The sequence below is a fragment of the Athene noctua genome, chromosome 10 (genome assembly GCF_965140245.1).
Source record: "Athene noctua chromosome 10, bAthNoc1.hap1.1, whole genome shotgun sequence".
NCBI lineage: Eukaryota > Metazoa > Chordata > Aves > Strigiformes > Strigidae > Athene > Athene noctua.
Window position 1 is genome coordinate 16,705,257 of NC_134046.1, and position 12,083 is coordinate 16,717,339.

The 12,083-nt window shown below is 44.1% G+C and overlaps 1 protein-coding gene across 1 annotated transcript in view; it reads right to left on the reverse strand.

Moving 5' to 3' along the window:
- FANCD2 (FA complementation group D2) overlaps nt 1-12,083 on the reverse strand; it is a 55,052-nt gene that overhangs the window by 2,119 nt on the left and 40,850 nt on the right. The window contains exons 33-41 of the mRNA XM_074914116.1: nt 11,954-12,067; nt 11,280-11,407; nt 9,809-9,908; nt 6,700-6,822; nt 5,828-5,921; nt 5,209-5,280; nt 3,641-3,679; nt 2,950-3,024; nt 1,751-1,825 (exon numbers count right to left, since the gene is read on the reverse strand). Of these exons, the coding sequence (XP_074770217.1) occupies nt 1,751-1,825; nt 2,950-3,024; nt 3,641-3,679; nt 5,209-5,280; nt 5,828-5,921; nt 6,700-6,822; nt 9,809-9,908; nt 11,280-11,407; nt 11,954-12,067 (820 nt within the window). The remainder of the gene's footprint in view (nt 1-1,750; nt 1,826-2,949; nt 3,025-3,640; nt 3,680-5,208; nt 5,281-5,827; nt 5,922-6,699; nt 6,823-9,808; nt 9,909-11,279; nt 11,408-11,953; nt 12,068-12,083) is intronic.

Below are 12,083 nucleotides of genomic sequence, written 5' to 3' on the forward strand. Positions count from 1 at the left end.
GGGAAGAGGGACACTGCTTTGCTTCGTGTTTTGCCAACAGGGAATGTGTAACTGAGTACCAACAGCAATCTGTTCTCCAGCCTGCGTGACAGGCAGGGCCCAGCAATCAGCAGCACTAATCAGAACCAAATCAGGGAAAACCTCACTAATGACACAATCAACAATCACAGTGCTCCCTGGGTCTTGGAAGCTGCCCAACTGTCCGCAGGCCGTTTGGAGACTCAGCAAAGTACCATGGCATTTGCAAAAATCTGTCTCCAGAAACTGTCCCTATGTCCAGCGTTAGATATGTAAACAGGAGAGAGGCTGGTGTGGAAGAGTAAATAACAAATACTTAGCAAATTACAGGTGAAGCTGATTGCTGCTGTGTGATGCTCTTTAAAGGCATTTGTATTGAGGGAGAGTAGCAAATCTTAGGTAACACTGCATGGTATGTCAGTGAGCATCTACTAGTTTCATGTGAAAGTGAAATCAAGACTGGTTTAACAAATGTTGGTGTCAACTCCTCTTCAAACAGGCATGGAGCATTCACTGCATACATTTATTTGCCTAGATTCAGCTGCTGCCTTCTCATTTTTGCAGAAATCATTTGGCACAGAGACCTAATCAGATTGCAACAGATACAAGAGCAGTGTAAAACACAGGTGTTCACTAATTGCAGTTATATGCTAACAGGGACCAGCGACACAGCACTTGAAAATGCCAGTCAGGTGCAAAGACAGACAAAAGATTGCAAGCTGCAGTGATGCTATCCTGTTTACAAGGTGAACTGTGACTTAAAGCAGGCATGAGGATTTCACTTTCAAACACAAGGACTTTTTAGCAGGGTCTGTGCCAATCCTCCCCCATGCCAATAGCTGCAGTGGCATGTTCTGATCTCTAGCTAGGCTTTTATGCTCCTGATGCCAGCTCTGGACTAAATGTGTAGCAAATCTAGCTTGAGGAGCCATGCTAATAGCTGGCTTTCTCCCTTCAACTGCTTTGGTAAAACTCTTTTCTCAGACATGTGTTCTTGAACCTCTTAGGAGTCTAACAGGAACAAAGCAGCACACATGAAGTTCTTTCTAACTGCCTTCTCCCATGTGATTCTCTCTTTCAACAAGCACTGGCTCCCCACGCTATAAGCAGGGTGCTAATCCTCTCCTTCCTTCCCACCCCAAGTCTCTGCAGAGAGACTGGCAGACTGGGTGCGTTTTACCTCCTTCCTCCCCTCCCTTTTCCCTCTTCCCTGCTATCAACATAACAATGCCAAAAAGGCACCTCAAGAGGATTTGGAGTAAGGTTTTCCTCTTGTCTGCCTCCTGTTGCCGATTCTTCTGACTCACAAGGCCGTTCATCTTTGCCAAAACTTCTTTCCCATGTTATCCATCCAGCAGCTATACTTTATATGCCAGGTCTCTAAGGTCTTAGCTTGTGTCCTCAGAAACACCCCCTTACAGATACCAACAATCAAAGATATCACAGATTGGAACAACTAGGTTGGAAAGGAAGATGATCTAGTCCAACTGTTAACCTATCACTGACAGTTCCCAAAAGAGTATGCTAGCCTCATCTGACACCCAAGTCAGCCACTTCCAGATCAAATACTTCAACTTTCAGGCCATTAACCAGGCTGTTTCTCCTCCTCTTGGAGTTTTTGACACTATTGGAAGCCTGCAAGTAGAACCTGCCTATGCCCTGGAAAAGCAGTGGAAGGGAAATAAATCATCCTTAGGTCAGGAGTTTGTGCTGCAATTAGAACTTATCTTACCTTGGAATGGCCACACATGTGATGAAGTTGTCTGGTACTCAGCTGCAAGGTTTTCAGCAAACTCTGCACATCATCCTGCAATAAAGAAGTAGACCAGCAAATCATTCTCAAAGGATTTTTCCAGAAGGGAAACAAGAATAATGAAACAGTATCAGTCCTAGCAATCCTTTCAAGGGGTTATGGGATGGAGATATGATGCACATATGCAGAAAACATCAGACAAACAGGATGAAGCCAGAGGAGACTCACACTGTGCATTCTAAGTCAAGTAACTGGTAATAAAAGTATGACTACATGTCATAAGACCAAGCACTTTGAACTGAAACTGATTTTGAATCAGAGTTTTGAATGAATGTGTATCAGTGAAAGTGGGGCAATTAAAATCAAGACAACCTTGTTACATCTTGCCTTGAGTACAACCTTCTGAAATAGGGGAAAGGTATAAAACATACTGCTAGATTGTGGTGTTTGAAGTGCATCCAACACAAACTCTGGATATCAGCCCTCTCTATTGACCAAGTTCCGTGGCACTTTGTATTATCCAGTTGCAATGACTAGATACCCATTTAATAACCTCATTCCCTCAAACATCCATGAGAACAGATCCTACATTTGCAATAGAAAGGAGTTATCTATCAGAGAGACAGATTGTGAAGATTAAGCCAAAGAATGAGTCTCACTGACAAAGCCAGATTGTCTTGCAACAAAACAGGGGGAGTAAGAGAACTAACTGTTCTTGCTTGTCATGTAGTGCAGCAAGGTTGGCCTGTCCATCTGCACTCATGCATGTTGTCCTGCTCAGAGCTCCAAGAATTACTGCAAAGACATCATTGTCACTGTCCATCTGGACCACAAGCCCTCACCAATGTGACTGCTCACATGGGCTTCCTCCTCTGAGTGACACCTTTGTGGTAATAACTTTCAAAGGAGATGGAGGCTGAAAGGGCTTCTTTTTGCTAACAGTGAAGCCATCCAACCAGAAAAGTGACGGCAAGTTGGGAAACAGTGATTTCTTTGCTGAGAGAGCACGGGAGGGGCAAGTAAACAGGGCAAAGCACAGCTGGAGACATTAGACACATCTGTCATGAAGTGTCACAAATGTCATGCCAACATGTGATCGGAGACAGGAATCTCCTTCTGGCAAGCATCTGTCATGCTTCCCAACTGGTTCCAGACAGTTCTGTCTCCAAAAGGCTTACCCTGTGCTTTTTAAAGCTGTAGTCCAGGAGAGGCATGGCAAGCTTCAGAAACGCTTCTACAAAGAGACGGCCGAACTATAAGAGAATAATATATCCAAAGACAAATTTAAATTCCTTTTCAAAGAACCGTCACACAGTCAGATAAGATAATGATACATTCTTTCAAGCTACTCCAGAGACTGTTCTCACTTAGTAAAAGACTGTATTTATGTAAAGGCTGTATTGGAATATACAGGATCAGTAAAAGGTTCCACTTTAATCACTGCAAAGAGGCTAGAAGGACAAGGTCTCATCACTGTACACATCCCTGGTTTTATTCACTAGAAAACTGGGAATAAAACTGAACTGAATCACTATACATATATATGAATCCCTGTCAGAAAAGGGAGAGTTGCAGAGGGACACGTGATCTTTTGGGGCTCCAAGGGAGACCTGTCTGCTGTGATGTCTCCTCTCATTTGGAGTACCACAGGGAAAGGAGAGAGGGGAAAGCATCTTAAGTCAGTAACGCCCATTGCAGTAAGTTCACTGTGGTCAAGCTGTAAAATGAGGATTAGTGGAACACAGTTAAAGTATAAAAAACAGTATCTGCTTCTTCCAGAGAATTCAGTAACCACTCTACTCCACGGGAGGAAATGATTCAAGAAAGCTGGTAAACTGCTCTCTTCGGTTATTCTGAATTCTTGCTTACCTTCAGGCAGATGCTGAGTACAGGCCTGCTGTCAAATACCTGCTTGGGCGAGAGAAAAAAAAGAGCCAGATCAGTCCACAAGTCTAAAGGAAACAATGTAAGCACAGCAGCCAATTAAAGGTAGCCCTTCATTATATACCCCTCATTAAAGTACAAAACCTATTCTAAGGCAACATCCATTCTCAAGTTTCAAGAGGGAACACTGCATAAGCACGTAGGAAGTACTGGCTGTCAGGTGGAAGGAAGTACTGGGCAGGATGGTTATGTGCTGATATAGGTGCACCTTTTGCAGATGGCACAAAATTATCTCAACAAGTCTGAAATTCTTAATAGTTTGGGACCTAAGAGACCCAAGTCCAGCTGATGGGCAAGTAACCATGTAACGGACAAAGTAAAAACTGAGATGTGCATAGTAATGCATTTTGGAGGAAATAATGAAGCTATTACATTAACGCTGCCAGCTGGCAAAAGACACCAGGCGTCACTGTGGAGGTCACACACAGATGTGGTCCAGCAGCAAAGAAATGGAACAGATGGTCTCAGCTCTCTTGAAGGCTTTCTTCTGGTACACATTTGCCTATATGTTTTTGCCAGTGACCAATTCTATAACTAATTAGCAAACATTTTAACTGGCATAGCACACAGATGTGAGTGAGAGCTGTGAAGGTACCCTGATGCTGCTATGGATTGCAAAACCGAACTAGCTGGTCCAGCTCTACGCTTTATGCTCTCAAAAAGCATCTGGAGCACAGGTAGGGCTCCAGTGAAGGCTGCGACATAGAAGAATCCAGCTCAATTCACCAGAGCTCAATAAACTGAACTTGGGATATGATAAAAGCAAACAGTAATGATCAGCCTAAGCAAGGAGAAAAGTGCAGCTGTACCCATCACCTTCTGCCCAAAACATCGTCACTGACTGAGTGTACATGACATGACACTGAATGTACCAACACCAAAACTGATGGAAGGGAATATTTCATGCGGTGGGGCTGCCCTCTGGAGTTCATCGCCACAGGATGACATGAATTGTCAGCAGGATTCAAAGGAAGATTGTATGTTACCAGAAGAGCAAGTGAAGCTGAGTGCTCTCAGATAAGCACTGAATCCAAGTATCCTGTTCAGAGTATTAGCCTGCCTTCAGCCGAGTACATCAGAATGTTTCCTTCTGTCAGATGTTATTCCAGATCTACCTGAAAGAGGGTTTCTCCCATCTGCCTCTTCCACAGCTGGCAGCATACTGTCAGACACAAAACGCTGTACTAGGGAACTGGGGTGTTTGTTCAGCCATTTTTTCTGCACTTCCTTACATCATCTGGTCTTTGTGCAGACTTACTATTTGTGCGAGAACTATGTTAGTAAGATGTGCAGGCTGTAAGAATTAAGTAGCATTGAAGTGAAAGTTAAATGGAAACCCTTGCACACAGATTATAACTAGCTTTATTTACCACCTCCAGGTTGTTCCACTAGTCAGCCATACTTCACATTTTTCTCTTGTGGCGATGAACCCAGGTACACTGTACTTTGCTGAGAATCTGAAGGTAAAGTCAGAAAAACAGCCAGACCCTCACCTTGACCAAGTTAACGAGGATATGGAAAATCCTCACAGCAATGTTCCACTGCAGCAGCTTCTCCAGTTGCACCTAACAGGACAAAAGGGGTCAATAACCCGCGATGGTGTATTCCCTCTCACCTTGCTGGATGCTCTCTCAGCATTTGCTGTACTCAAAGCATTGCTGTTGTTGAAGACAGAGGAATAGAGCTTCACCACAGGCAGATTTATCACAGCAAAACCACTTCATGGCCTCATCAGTGCTCACATGGCTTAAAATGCCAAGAGTTAACACACTTCCTTGCTCTCAAAGCAGCTCTTGGTTGCAAAATAATTTTGTGCTCCCACACAGGCATGCAGACCAACTGGACAGCTTAGTATTTTACTGATTACTACCTGTTTTCTGGTTATAGCTTCTGATGGATTTACTGGATTTTTGACATGGAACAAACCAGAAAAAAAAGGATGCTACTTATATGTTACCCTATATAACAGTTTTGCCTGAGAAGCTGTCTGTCTGCATTTCCTAGACAAAGTTCAGAAGCAGATTCCTTTACAATTTATACATCTTTATTGTACTGTACAATTCGACTTATGTCTTCTTCCCCTCAAAGAGTCCAGTGCATTTATTTTCCTACCTCACTTGAGTCTGATGGTTTCCCAGCTGGGATGCTTTTCACTGAACTCTCTAGCTGAGCCATCATTACTCTGAAGAAAACCGGGAAAGTCTGCCTGTGGAGAAAGTGAGAGCAAAGCTAAAAGCCAACTCTGAGCATCTAGATAGGCTTCCTGTCCCCAGAACAATATGGAAAACTTGAAAGTTACACAGTTGGGCATCCTTCTCCCTAGGAAATCACAGAAGATTGACCCTAGGACTCATAAGCACATCTAGCCCAGCCTCGTTGCCCAGACAGACGGAGAATCCTGGGAAGTCACTACCACTTCCCCAGTGTGAACACATAGACACCACCTGCTTCTTCACAGCGCTGGTGGATGCACAGCAAAAGGTTTCCAACTGTCAGCTTAAGATGATTTTGGTAGTTCCAAAGTGCAGGAACTTTTGCCATCCCTGCATAAACTCTGCTTCCAAATTCCTGTGGTAGAAGTAGAAACACCTGTGTGTCCTTTTGCACACAGCATACCAGCCCAAGATTGCGTACAGCCACCCCAGGCCTCCGAGGCTGACTTTTAGAGTGCTTTATACCACCACAGGAGCACAGAAAGAGGCAACATACCTGATAACAGACAGCAGTTCAGTCTCCAATTAAAATGGCTCACAAATAATAAATTCAACACTGTGTTAATGCACAAGGCCATTCCACTTTAGGCATTTGTAAATACTCTTGGCAGTACGCAACAGGTTAGTACATGGTTAGCTTTATGCCAGAGTAGTCCACAGCAATACTAACTTGAAACCATAATAGACCACAAAATAATAAAATTAAATATTAAAAAGCAGAAATTGCCATTGTGCATCTTATCAAATTCAAATCTCGGTTTATATAATCACCTGCTTAGTGTAGGATAAGTAGAAGAATATCCATCTTTGGCAGAGTTTATCAGTTCAGGAACGCCAACACTGGAGATTTCTTCTATAGATTTCAAGATGTTATCTGTGTGCTCCAGGTAGACACTAAATCCAAAACCATTTCAGAACTGTTAGTTCATCAGTAAATATTATGCAGAATAACGCAGCAAGTTCTTGAATGCTGCCCTACCTGCAACAAGTCGCCTGAAATTGCCAAGCTCATTCTTATGCCAAAGGCAATCATATGTAGGAAATCCAAAGCAATACTTCAAACTGTCACAGTAACATCATTAAAAGCTACCATGATCTGAAACAAACCTGGATTTAATGTATCCTCACTTTTGTATTTAGGAAGAACAGGTGCGAAAAGGAGATGGAGTTGCCCTTTATGTGAGAGAATGGCTGGAATGCACGGAGCTCTGCCTGAGGGTGGGTGATGAGCCAGCTGAGAGCTTACAGGTAAGGATGAAAGAGCCAACCAATATGGGTGACTTTGTAGTGGGTGTCTGCTCTATGCCACCTGGATCAGGAACAAGCAAATAAAGTCTTCTACAGACAGCTAGAAGTAGCCCCATGTTTACAAGCCCTGGTCCTCATGGGGGACTAACCGCCATGATACCTGCTGGAAGGCCAGCACAGCAGGGCACAAGTAATCCAGGAGGTTCCTGGAGAGCATCGATGACAGCTTCCTGAAACAAGTGACAGAGCAGCCGATGAGGAGATGTGCTCTGCTGAACCTCACACTTAAAAACAAGGAAGGGCTCTGGGGATGGGAAGGTCGAAGGCAGCCTTGGCTGCAGTGACCATGAGATGGTGGAGTTCAGGATCCTGAGAGGAGGGAGCAGGACAAACAGCAAGTTCGTAACACCAGACTTAAGGAGGGCAGACTTTGGCCTCTTCACAGACCTTCTTTCCATGGGGCCTAGAGGGAAGAAAGGTCCAAAAAAGCTGGCTGATACTCAAGGATCACCTCCTCCAAGCTCAAGAACAGTCCACCTCAAAGAGCAGAAAGTCAAACAAAAATGCCAAAAGGCCTGCATAGATGAACAAGGAGCTCCTGGCAAAACTCAGACACAAAAAGGGTGTATATAGAAGGTGGCAGCAGAGACAGGTAACCTGGGAGGAATGTAGAGACACTGTCCAGACCTGCAAAGATGTACTTAGGAAAGCCAAAGCCCTCCTGGAGTTGACGCTGTTGAATGTGGTGAGGGGTGTCAAGGGCAATAAGAAGGGCTTCTTTAAGTACATTAGTAGCAAATGGAAGACTAGGGAAAATGTGGGTCCACTGCCGAATGGGACAGGGGTCTGGTGACACAGGATGTGGAGAAGGCTGACATATATAGTAAGGGACTGAATACCTTCATCACCTCAGTTTTTACTATCAAAACTGGCCTCCAGAAATCCCATGCCTCAGAGCAGGGGTAAGTCTGCAGCAAGGAAGACTTTGTAGAAGAGAATCAGGTTAGGAAATAGCTAAGCAAACTGGACACACATATGTCCACAGGCCCTGAGTTCTGAGGGAGGTGGCTGATGTCACTGTGAGGCTACTCTCAATTATCTTTGAATGACCATGGTGGTTGGGAGAGGTGCCTGGGGCTGGAGGAAAGCAAATGGCACTCCTGTCCTCAAGATAGGCAGGAGGAAGGACCCAGGGAACTACAGGCCAGTCAGCTGCACCTTGATCCACGGGAAGATGGTGGAATAACTATCCTGGAAACACTTCCAAGCACATGAAGGACAAGAAGGTGATTAAGAGCAGTCAGCATGGATTCACCAAGGGGAAGTAATGTCTAAGCAGCCTGGTAAACTTTGATGAAATGACTCTGGCTTGTAGATGAGGGGAGAGCAGTGGATATTGTTTATCTTGACTTGTAAGGCTTTCAACACTGTCTCCTGTAAAAGTAGCTGTTGATGGGCTGGATGAGCACAGTGAGGTGGATTGAAAACTGACTGAACACTGGAGCAGGGCAGCTGGAACAAGGTGACCTCCTGAGGTCCCCTTCCAACCTCACCCACCCCGGGAGTCTGTCATTGTGTTTCACCCAATACACAGTCCTGCTCTCCTTGAATTTAGTGAGAGCTGACTGCTTTCAGTTTAGTGAAAAAAACAGATACTTTGGTCCAGATCCACACTTAAATGTGCAGGTATACACATGTACATGTATAGATGTGCTGATGTATACTGACAAGATATAGTCTAGCAAACATGAGATCCAAACATGTTTCTGTGACCAATGGCTAACAATTCTTCCTACCACTCACTGCCTTTCAGTGCTGTAGAAACAGTGCTTTAGGCCAAACTGTGTAAGTATCAGGGTTATCATAGAATCATTCAGGTTGGAAAAGACCCTCGGGATCATCAAGTCCAACCATCAGCCTGACTCTACAAAGTTCTCCCCTACACCATACTCCCCAACATCTCATCTAAACGACCCTTAAACACATCCAGGGATGGTGACTCCACCCCCTCCCTGGGCAGCCTATTCCACTGTCCGACCGCTCTGTGAAAAATTTTTTCCCACTGTCCAGTCTGAACCTCCCCTGTTGGAGTTTAAAGCCATTCCCTCTTGTTCTGTCACTAATCCCCTGTGAGAAGAGACCAGCACCAACCTCTCTACAATGTCCTTTCAGGCAGCTGTAGAGAGTGATGAGGTCTCCCCTCAGCCTTCTCTTCCTCACACTGAGCAGGCTCAGCTCCTTCAGTCGCTCCTCACAGGATTTATTCTCCAGGCCCTTCAGCAGCTTTGTTGCCCTCCTCTGCACTTGCCCCAGCACCTCGAGATCTCGTACTGAGGTGCCCAAAACTGGACACAGTACTCAAGGTGTGGCCTCACCAGTGCCGAGTACAAGGGGACTATCACCTCCCTACCCCTGCTGGTCACACTATTTCTAATAGAAGCCAGGATGCCGTTGGCTTTCTTGGCCGCCTGGGCACACTGCCAGCTCGTGTTCGCTGCTTGTCAATTAGAACCCCCAGATCCTTCTCTTCCAGTCAGCTTATGATTGAGAGGGATCATTCCTCTGCAGCAACAGTAATTATTAGGAAAAAAAGAGTGTCTTGGCACACTTGAGAAAATGGCTTGAGCCTTACCAGAGCACAGTATACAGCTCACTGTTGAACTGGCTGCCCTTCTCTCGTTCTCCACTGGGCTTCACCCATGACTGACAGAGGAACTGCTTTGCTAGTGAAGCTGTAAAAGATAAGGGATAAATTACTGAAGGAAGAATCCAAGACAGTTTCCTTCTTCCATATAAAGGCAGTGTGTCCAAATGGCTTTTTATAAGATCACAATATCGCTACCCCTCAATATGCCTGAACTTTGGTAGGTGAGAATGCATTTCCCCTAAAAAGCAGTAAGGCCACAATTAATAAAAATATATGCACACAAACCAAAATATTAACAAAACGTATGCACAGCCGATGTGTTCCTGGTCCGGAATACCTGTTCACATCAGAACTGTGATCCATCTCTGGCCATTTCTCCCTGACAAAGTTATGTTAAGCCCTATTTGTTTGGTAGCTCCTACAATGTTCCAACTGTTTGTTTTTAATTAGACAACATGCAACCCTTAGGGCAACCATTTCTAGAAACAGAAATACAGTAACAAGTGACTTGACTGGCCACAGCACTACAATAATAAATATTGAACAGGCAAGTTTGAAGTTAACAGATTTTTTAAATCAAAACTCCTAAGAAACCTGTCTGTCTCTTGCAGAAATGTTTAAAACCAGGGGATTATTAGTTAAAACTGATTATTCCCTGCCACACTCAGTGGGTAGTTCTCCCAGTGTGGGACTGTTTAAAATAGTAAAATAATCTCAAAGTAGGGAATTTACAATTCTGAGTGGCTATGATCTGAGAAGGACAAATTTTACAAGTGTCTTAGTCTGACAAGGTATGGCTAAGAGGTGACTGCCTGGAGTCTTGATTTCAGTGTGTGAAAGTGGAGACCAACTAATTTTCTTGTGTATTCCCTGCAAGCATGTCTATGCCTTATCTGCCTGAAGGCTGTTCCTCTTACAGAACAGGTCCTAATCCATGAGAAGAGCTCTCTTAATTGAAAATGTTTGTTGCATGAGGTTAAGAACATATAGGCCTTCCTCTCTGCCCTGAAGTAACAACTGTATTTGCAGTTCATTTCCATAATTTTTGGAGATGAGCTGTCACAGACATCTGTACTTACAGGAGGAAGCTACACTGGATTAAGTCTATGATCATCTCCAAAATCAGTGATTGAACTGGTACCAAAATTGAACAGCAGGCTTGTTCTTAGAACTCTTAAAACCGCCAGGCTCTGATTATCAAAACATCATCTAAGACAGCTGGAGTCTGCCTTCCTGCATGTGACTGAGGCACAGCAAAACAAATACCAAAGAGGTTCCATATATTTGCTGCTGTTCCTTTTATTAACAGCTAGGACTGTTCGCCCAGTGAGATTACTAGGATACCGAAGGGAAATTTCTCCCTCAAAAGATGCACTCCAGAGATAGAATCCATGATTTACAAACACAAAGGACAGCAGGAAAACTAATCTGAGATTAGACGTTCTTCACACATTACCCATTTTCTCTTTCTTCCAGCCAGTCATTGGTTTCTCAGCGATGGCAATCAGGAGCTGAGTAAGGATGAATGCACAGTGGAAGCTGGGAACACTCTGCTGGAAATTCAGTAGGTATTGAAAACTTTCACTGGGGATGACAGGAAAGGGAAAGGTAAAACCAGTGTAGATAGGGTAATCTCCCAGAAACACAGAAATAAAAAGGAAGTATTAGCCCACCTCAGATCTAAGGTCTCCCTAGCCCAGTATTTTATCTCTGGCAGTGCCCTTCTGAAGAAGGAGTAGTCAGCCTCTAGTAGATAAAAATTCAGTCACTGAGAAACTTCTCTCAAGCCCCAGTCACTCTAAGTCTAGCCACATCTTTATATACCAGTTTTGCCTGGTGCTGCTGTAAGCATTTTAACTATCCAAAACATACTCATTCCTTCTGTGAATCCTACTAATCTCCCCATCTCAAACAGCATACAAGCAAATAAGGTCCATAGATCAATGCATAATTTATAATCCAGTAGTTACTTTTCATTAGGTTTGACTGCACTGCCATTCAATTAAATAGAAATGGTCTGTGGTCTCTGTGAGAGCTCCCAAAACACTCATTTACCCAAAATGCCCACAAAAACCAGGGGAAACCGCTTGAAATTAATCCCTTTCAATGCTTAGGAAATACTGATTCTACCTTATCAGCTCCTCGAGAAGAAGAAACTCTGTCTCTCCTGGCTTTAGCCTGTCTGCAAGCACCTGGAGAGCTGACCTTAGCAAGTCAGTATTTTCATGCTGAGAAAAACCATTCCTGAGGGGGGCAAAAA